This window comes from Cyprinodon variegatus, unplaced genomic scaffold (genome assembly GCF_000732505.1).
Source record: "Cyprinodon variegatus isolate N-32 unplaced genomic scaffold, C_variegatus-1.0 Scaffold535, whole genome shotgun sequence".
In the NCBI taxonomy this organism is placed as follows: Eukaryota; Metazoa; Chordata; class Actinopteri; order Cyprinodontiformes; family Cyprinodontidae; genus Cyprinodon; species Cyprinodon variegatus.
The window spans coordinates 252,148-261,574 of NW_015150988.1; the positions used below are offsets into that span (position 1 = coordinate 252,148).

At 38.8% G+C, this 9,427-nt stretch overlaps 1 protein-coding gene across 2 annotated transcripts in view; it reads right to left on the reverse strand.

Moving 5' to 3' along the window:
• Positions 1–3,929: 3,929 nt before the first annotated feature.
• The window catches only part of LOC107095292 (gastrula zinc finger protein XlCGF57.1-like), a 7,613-nt gene continuing 2,115 nt past the window's right edge, over positions 3,930–9,427 (reverse strand). For both annotated transcript variants that reach the window (XM_015391311.1, XM_015391309.1), the window contains exon 3: positions 3,930–6,233. In XM_015391311.1, coding sequence (XP_015246797.1) covers positions 4,327–6,132 — 1,806 coding nt within the window. In that variant the 5' untranslated portion in view covers positions 6,133–6,233 and the 3' untranslated portion in view covers positions 3,930–4,326. The remainder of the gene's footprint in view (positions 6,234–9,427) is intronic.

The following is a 9,427-nucleotide window of genomic DNA, read 5'->3' on the forward strand; positions in this document are numbered from 1 at the left end:
AGGTGATAGAAAGCCGACCTTGTAATTGTCTTTAAATGCTTTTGGAGGTTTAAGTCTGAATCCATCACTACACCTAGATTTCGGGCCTGATCAGTGATTACTAGCTGAAGCGACCGAAGCTGTGTGCTAACTTTAGATCTCTCCTCTATTGGTCCAAAGATTATTACTTCAGTTTTGTTTTTATTCAGTTGAAGAAAATTATGGCACATCCAGGCATTGATTTCTTCTAAGCATTTCCTCAGTGCTTGAATTGGTTCATAATCACCTGGTGACATGGCGATGTAAAGCTGTGTGTCGTCTGCATAGTTATGGTAGTTGATGTTGTTGTTTTTTATTAACTGAGCAAGAGGGAGTAAAAGCACAATTGGACGAGCCACCTTCATTTTGCAATAAGGTCCTGTGAACTTATGAAACAAAGATTGAGTTGTTTGGTCATAAAAAAAAAATGTGTTATACATGGCAGCAAAAAAAACACAGCATTCCAAGAAAAACACTTGCTACCCACTGTAAAATTTGGTGGAGGTTCCATCATGCTTTCGGGCGGCCAGTGCTGGGAATCTTGTTATACTTGAGGGTCACATAGATTCCACTCAATATTAGCAGACTGATCTTTATCTTAATATCTTGGGAATAACGTTCAAGAGTCAGTTATGAAGTTGAAGTTACGCCGGGATGGATATTTCAAGCAAGACAATGATCCAAAACTGCACCAAACAGGCATTTATGCAGAGGAGCAATAACAATGGCCATCCCAATCGCCAGACCTGAATATCGTTGAACATCTGTGGGATGATTTGAAGCAGGCTGTCTATGCTCAGCGACCATCAACTTAGCTGAACTGCAGTTGTATTGCAAAGAAGAATGGTCAAAAATGGAGAAAAATCAAGGAAGTGACTAGAGGCGAAAGAATTTACTGAATTTCAATGTCTCTTTTTTGCTGAACTGCCCATACTTTTGCACCTGTCAAATTTTGTTTTAATGTGTACGGCGCATTTTCTGTAAGCCCATAAACCTCAATTTAATACTGAAATATCACTCTGTCCATCAGTTATTAGATATATCAAACTCAAATAGCTGTTGCAAACACATATTTAGAAGTAAAAATAAGATAAATAGGGCTGCCCAAACTTTTTCATATGACTGTTTACTGGCTTGCCCCCCTACTGTGTGGTGTAATGTGTTTTTAACATTCCCAGGTCCACCATCCATAATTGTCCACACGGTAGCACAGTTTATTTGGGACAATTTGAACTGAGTAATATCCTCCAAGCCCAGCCAATCTGGACACTGTGGGTCATGGATTTGGTCAACTTTCTGGGACAGCCATCCTCTATAAAGCTGTTGGTCTAATTGACGGTTGCCACATTCGGATTAAGCCCCCATCACTTCATAGACTGGAATATTTTAATTACATAGGTTTCAATTCAATAACCATGCAGGCAATTTGTGCCTCCTCTGGAAAGTTACTCAATATTTTTATTGGCTTTCGAAGTCTGTACATGACACTTGCATTTTGAAAAGCAGCTCTTTTTATACACTGCAAGAAGGTATCGTCCAAGTAGGTTCTTCATTCTGGGTGATGGAGGATACCCGTCTTCAGAAACACCAATCTGCTTAACCACTCCCTATAGGGAACCTGTGAATTGCAGAGTGCAATGAAGGTCAACTACCACCAGTCAAAGGGGCGCTCAGTTATTCAGGGTTATAAGCTTTTAGCATAATGAAAACTAGGTGGAAGTCAAGCAGACATTTGCATACCAACAAATAGTTTCCTGCGCCTTTCTGCATAATGTTTGGATAACGGAGACATCTTGGAACCTGATGAGGATGTAGCAGGGTACAACATGTTACAAGAACTGCCTGACTCAAATTTAACACCTGGGAATGCTACAAGAGACAGGCTCGCTGCCCTGATTTGATAATGCACAAGCCCTTTATTAAACAAAATCCTGCCAAAACCTGTCAATATTTAAGTTCTGGCACATATTTGATATGTTTTATATAATTACAGTTAATGGTGTATATTTTCGCTCTGTGTCATATTTAATTAAAGTTCCAGATTATGCCCAATAACGAAGGTATTGGGCATAATATGTTGTTTGTTTTTTAATGATGTGACAAACTGTATGAATTGGTGATGCTTACTCGAAAAACAACAAGCAATTTGATTTATAAAAGCAAAAATGTATTTAGGAACCTCAACCAAAATAGTACAAAAGTATAAGATATAAAACTAAAACAATTGTGGAACATCTAAAATAAACAGGGGGAAAAAATCCAAACAACCTGAAACATTGTACAGCAATGTTAATAAAATATAATTATATATTATTATATATTTCAGACATCACCTATAACACAACACTTGTATCTCTAATATGCACAGTTTGGTGCATATTAGACATGTGCTTTCAACCAACCCAAACAGGACCAAGTTTATGTTTGTCTACGTTTAAATCTACCAACAACTGCATGTTTGAAAAAACCCTTAGAGATGATATTTAATTACTTCAACAATCAAGCTCTAGAAATAAAATATGAGTGCAGGTTATCAAGATCCTAACAGTATATTCCATTTTTCACGATTTACAAAAAAGAAAAAAAATGAACATTTAATGGAAAGAAATTCAGTAAGAAAGCAAACTTTATTAATAAAGCACAATAAAATCATAAAGACATCAAATAAGTTTTATTTGATGTCTTTATGATTTTAGAAAGAAAACAGCAAACATGAAAATGAGTGAAAATCCTGTCTGAATAAATGGGTCTTCAGCTGGAGGCAACATGTATGGAAGTAAATCATGTGACGTGACGCATGTGGCGCTCATACGGACTAAGAAAACGTAACGGGATTGGCTGGGTGTTGGACGCCACAATCCATGGCTAATGTCTGTGACCTGAAGTAACCCTTCCCTTTTTACACTGAATTTAGACGCCGAATTTAAGACGGTGAAATAGAGCCAGTTGAATCTCAGGAGGCTGAAAATATTGAGTTTGAGTTTTGAAAGGTTGAATTTTTTTATATGCAGATTTTTTAACACTGAAAAATGTAACTGAAAAATAAGTATTGAAAATATAATTACTTTGAAATAGTAATGTGAATTTTTAACTTGAAGAGAAAATAAATTACATTTCAACTGTGTAGAAATAATGACAATGAATTTTTTTTTTAGGTCAAAAATGTGTTCTGAATATATTTTAACACTGAAACAGTAAGTACAAACACACAACATTTAAATTTCAGTGGCATTTTTAATTCAAATCCCAGTGACAAAGATTTACTTCCATAAACATGTTCCACAGCTCAAAGGGACACCTGCCCTTTGGTTTTAGAGGGAAAATCCGTTTAAAACCTAAACAATCGGCTTTTAGTAGTGGTGGGAACAACACACTTAACCCTGTCTATCCCGGACAAACGACTTTGCAAGCGACCTGCTTTAAAATCGCCTCAGCTCTAATCGGCATGCTGTGGAAACACCAGAGCCCCTAATGTATGCGATACCAATGAGGGTAACGTACAGACGTCAACACACTGGGCCAGTCGCTTCTGATCTTACAATCAAAAATAACTCTGTTTACATTCCATAAACATGCCGCAGCACTGGTAAGAGGGATTCGGACAGATAATACAGTAAAAAACAAAGCAGACGACTCAAGATTTCTTACATGATGCTCTCCATTGTTTGCTTTCCTGCTTCTGTTGCACTAGTGACATCATCCGTGCTAACCAAGCGTGACAGTTTGACCAGACACGCAGCTGCCAAGAGGGCCAGACCCGGTTTTTCTGCCAATGTGAAGGGAGCCAAATAACGATTGTTATTGAAAAATATGCGTTAACCTGCTAAACTCAGTGGGTAAGAGGCCACAGTGAGCCATCGAGTTATTTAAATGGAAAAGTCAGCCACACTGGTTGTTTTCATGCATTTCTCATGTAAAAGGAGGGTTCTGTGTGCTTGCTGTCATCGGTCAGAGATTTGGGGTGAACACTAAGGTTGTGAAGGACAGATGAGGTTTTAAGCCACAGAGGCAAAAATAATGAAAAATTTTAAACCACATTGGTTTTGCTAGTCAGGTTTAATTTAGCCAACTGGACGTGAAGCTTTTTAGAAGAAGTGTCGCCTCTCATCCAGGAGAGGTTCTTCACTTTTTAGGTTTTACAAACTCCTAGAGTGGCAGCAAACACATAAAAGCTAAAGTTCATAACCTGTAGGAGATTTGGATACAGTCAAAATTCTCAGAGGGAACCACTTCAATTTAAACAGCAGCTTTAATCTGCTGCCACACTACCTCCAAATCACTACTCCCGACCAACATATCCTGTTAAACTCAAGGATCCAACTTCTCAGGTGTGTGAGTTTTTAGGTGACGAGCCAGATCACTGCTTTGGATGAAAGATCTTTCGCACAGTTCACACTGAAACACTTCTCTCCCGTGTGTTTTCATGTGATATTCCAGGGATTTATTCTTTACAAAACCTTTACCACAAACCCCACAAAGGAACGGCTTCTCCCCTGTGTGGGTCCTTTTATGCGAAATCAGGTTGTAGTGTCTGTTAAAACTTCGTCCACATGTATCACATGAGAAGGGCTTCTGGCCAGTGTGAATTTTTACGTGAGTAGTCAGGTCCCCCTTCTGCTTAAAAGATTTATCACATAGTTCACAAGAATATGGCCTTTCATCACTGTGAATCCTAACGTGACGTGTCAGATCACTACTGTGAATGAAGGATTTATCACAGTGTTCACACTGGAATGACTTCTCCCCCTTGTGAGAGCGAATGTGACGAGTCAGATCACTGCTATATATGAAAGATCTACCACAGAGCTCACAGGAGTATGGTCTCTCACCGGTGTGGGTTCTCAAGTGACAGGCCAGATCAGTGCTTCGTTTGAAGGATTTATCACAGCGTTCACACTGGAATGGTCTCTCCCCCGTGTGATTTCCAATATGATAAAGCAGGTTAGCTTTCTGTATGAAACTTTTACCACAAATGAAACAACGGAATGGCTTCTCGGCCATGTGAGTCCTCTTGTGAACAGTTAGTTGACTGTTGTCAGTGAAAGACTTTCCACAGCGTTTACAAGAAAACGGCTTCTCCCCTGTGTGAGTTCTAATGTGACGAGTCAAATCACCTCTGTACCTAAAGGATCTACCACACGTGTCACATGAATACGGCTTCTCATCGCTGTGGGATCTCATGTGATCAATCAACTGCCAGTTCTTACTGAAACATTTACTACAGACATTGCAGGTATACGGTCTCTCCCCTGTGTGAATCCTCATGTGAGTAGTTAATTGATCACTGAAATAGAAAGAAATTCCACAGAGCTTACAAGAAAACTTCTTCTCCCCTGTGTGAGTTCTGATGTGACGGGTCAAATTAGAGCTATGCCTGAAAGATTTTCCACAGATCTTACACGAAAACAGCTTCTCCCCTGTGTGAGTTCTGATGTGACAGGTCAAATTGTGGGTATACCTGAAAGATTTGCCACAGGTGTCACAAGAATATGGCTTCTCATCACTGTGAATTCTGCTATGAACTGCCAGGTACCGTTGCTGAGTGAAACTTTTACCACAAACTTTACAGGATGAGTGTTTTTCCTTTACAGAGTCGTTCAGATCTTTGACTCTGCTTGACCCAGAATGGTTCTGGTTGCTTCCTTGTTGAGGTTGATTCTGATGGTATCTGGCAGAGAGGAGATGGTCTCCGTGTGGTTCTGCTTCACTGTTGTCTTTTTGCTCAAGAGTTGGAGTTATTAAGAAGCTTTCAGTCTCCTGCTTTTCTGCATAACTGTAGAGATCCTCCTCTTTAATCTGCCCAGGTTCTAGTTCCTCCTCTTCTTCTTTAAACTGTCCAGGTTCCAGTTCCTCTTCTTCCTCTTGCAACTGTTCAATTTCTGGTTCCTCATCTTCTATCAGTCGGGGTTCTGGTTCCTCCTTTATCTCTGGTTTATTGTGGGATATCTTGACATCCACAAATATGCTTTTCTCTTGCTTCACAGAAAGCTGGCCTTCAGTTCCAAATATCTGCAGTTCAACTTGTTCTTCTTTAACTCCGCGGAGTTCTGGTTCCACTGTGGTTTGAGAATCTGGCTGATGTTCTGGTTCCTGCTTCTCCTTTACTTCCTTCATGTTTAATGTCCTCTGTGCCCGAAATTAGTGCCTTTGTTCAGGGATCAGAAGCTGATTGGCAAGAACCTCCCAATGTTAACAGGCATGGTGCTGCTGAAGACCTGAGGGGATAAAGGAGAGGAAAAATAAAATAACTGCAGCTTTTTTACTGCCTGAATTCAAAGATACTCTGAAAAAGAATTCTACCAGGTACTACGGTTACATTCTTCAGCAGATATAGGGCAGATCCTTCAGCTGCAATGATGAGGGGAAGTTGTGAGAAGGTAGGAGGTAGGCCTGGGCTAAAAATCAATTCAATTAATCGATTCAAATTTTTTGTTGTGGTGGATTTTTGAAAGAAATTTAAATTGATGGTAAATTTTGTAGTTTCTGTAGCTGCAGTATTAGTCTCAGGTTGCAGATTAGCAAGCAACAGCGTCATACATTATGAGAAGTTTGTTCTCAAAAAAGGAATAAAATCATCTATTTGGAACTGAAGGGCTTAAAGTTCTCTGTCGTAGTGGCGGATTTCCGGTGTTCAGCAACTGTTGTTGTTTTTTTTTTTTTTTTTTTTTCAGGAGGGAGTAAATAAACTTATCAATGTGAGTTTCATAGCAAAACCAGTAATTAACTCTACTATGCTAATGTGTCTTTTGGCGCTTATCAGAACACATTATTACCCAAACATCAGTGTAGTATGAGGATGAGAGTGGGGGGGGTTAGTTACATGAACAAGCTGTGCCCAAGATAGCATAAAGGGCAGTGAATAGCAGCTTGTAATCATCAGCAACACACAAGGTTCCCGGCGGGGGGCTGGAGGCGTGTGGCAAGCTTTCTTTTTTTCTTTTTGCTTTAGATGCGGTTGTATTAGAAGAAATGGGGCTGTACATTGAAATGCATATTTCAACACGCTCACAAAAGGTTCCCGGCACTGCGTCCACTTTCTCCTTGGGCAGTTGACAATTCCCCAGAACCTTGCTTTTTGTTCTACTACCATAGAACTGCAAAACCTTTCCCATTATCTACAGGTAATTTAACTCTGCCCGGTATGCAATTTAACTCTGCCCAATACACACCAATCTTATGGTGCCAACCTGGATAACTGGGGGGGGGTCCCACTCTAGATTACCAACGTCTCAGTAAAATTAAGTACCTTCTGGTGGCACTTACAACCTTCCTCTCACTCTTAGAGAGAGTCTCACGTTCCTATGCGAGGTCTTTTGGTTCACAGGTGGAACAAAACCTGAACTGCCTTTCTGCTCCCCAAAAAGGAAAGTTCTCTTTTATTTTGTCTTTAACATTTTTGTTTATCGTTTGTTTTTGCTTGAATCTGATTCATCTTTATACTTAAGCTCCTCTGTTTGTGGATCATGGTTTCTTTTTTCTGGGGCTTTCGGTCTCTGGTGTTGAATGCTGTGAAACTGGAAGGAATTTTACTGATATTTTTTGTTTTCATTTTTTGAAACTTATCATGATGAGTAACCTTTTTTTGTTAAACCCACCCAGGAGCAGCTCATGAAGATCTCTAAAGCTGAAATAATACATCAACTACTTCCACAAGTACCCACTGAGTTCAAAAGGAGACGCAGAGGGTGCAGAGCTGTCCTCTAAAAGCTGTAATCGTTGTTTTAACGTAAATCTCTGTGCAAGTGTCCTAATTTGTTGTAGTTCAAAGCGCAGCATTTATGGCAGGCCATTTTCACATTTATTAGCTTGACTGAATATGTAATCCTGAAGTCTCCAATAAATGTCTTCCCTGTCATAATTAACACTTCAGTAATCTTAAATAAAAAAAGTATTACTTTAAAATGTAATTCTTATTTGTACAAATTACGTCACGCTTCCCATTCATGTGTATTGAGCGTTACTTCCAGATATCTATAATAAAATTCTTCCCATCTAAAATAGACATTTTGGATGTCTAAAACTGAATTCTGACGAGGATTAACTCTAATATCTGATCACCATAATACATTTATTACTAATCATGACAAATTTAGATATTAAAAATGAACATTCTAGATATCAACAAATCAAAATCTTGACAAAATATATTTCTGCTATAGAAATGTCATTACAGATATCAACTGCTTATTTCAAGACTAGTTAAATTAGGATCCCAGACATGTACATCTTAATTATGCCTAACAAAAAAAATAACGGGCCTCCATTTTAAAATAAATTAGACAACCTACATTTCTATTGTAGATAGCAATAAAGCATTCTACCAAATATTAAAATATTCCTAGTCAGAATTGTACTTCAGATATCACTAATTACATTTCTAACCATAGAAATTACATTTTAAGTAATGTAGAATAAAAATTGAAGTATAAGGTAAAATCTTTACTTATTTTAAATGACCGTTTCAACATATATTTGCTTGACCGGATAAGTATTTCCAATATCTGAAAAGTAATTCTTACTAGTACAAATTATGTCACTTCCCTCCATTCCTGTGTAGTGGGCAGTTACTTTCAGATATCCAAAATAACATTCCTCCTATCTACTCTGTGCTCTATTTCCGACATATTAATAGTGATGGCTATTTCAAAGCTCCGTGAACCAGTTAACCAATTTGACACAATTGGCCAATACAGTTTAGAATGGCAGCATCTGCTGGATGCAATAAGAACTACAATTGAGCAGATATCCTATGTCTGCATTATTTCATGGTTGAACTTGTTTGTTCCATAATAATAGTATTAGTAAAGATTATGGAAATAAATAATAAAAAAAAAAAAGGTCTGAACTGTGAAATTGCAACATGATAATCAGCTCTTCTGATGAATAACATCTATGTGACAGAGTGGTCAATTCTAATTCATCCTGGTTTTCAGGCAATGTATAAATTGTTTTTTTTTTTTGAGTTCACAAGTTAAAATCTATTTTTTGGGGGGTTTTTGGTTCAAATTTAGATTAAATAGGACACTTCTCCACCTAATACTTGAGTGTGCTGCATAGGGCTGCAACAACGAATCGATAAAATTGACTTTTAAAAGCGTTGGCAACGAATTTCATCATCGATTTGTTGTGTCGCGCGATTAATGCGTCATCTGCCGCCGCTGTCATCACATCCACTTGACTGAACCAGGGGACGGGGAAAAAAATACGGCAGAGCGAGCCAGCGCCGCAGGTGCAGTGTTGCCAACTCAGCGATTTTTCAGACCCCTCCAGCGACCATTTTTCAAAAACGCGACTAGCGACTAATCTGCCGACTTTTTGGAGACTCTTACGCGAAAGCATGTATCGTTCCTACTCTGCCGTGGGGCGCCTCCCCCATCCCAACCCCGTTCTCCCGCAGGAGTCCCTCTCA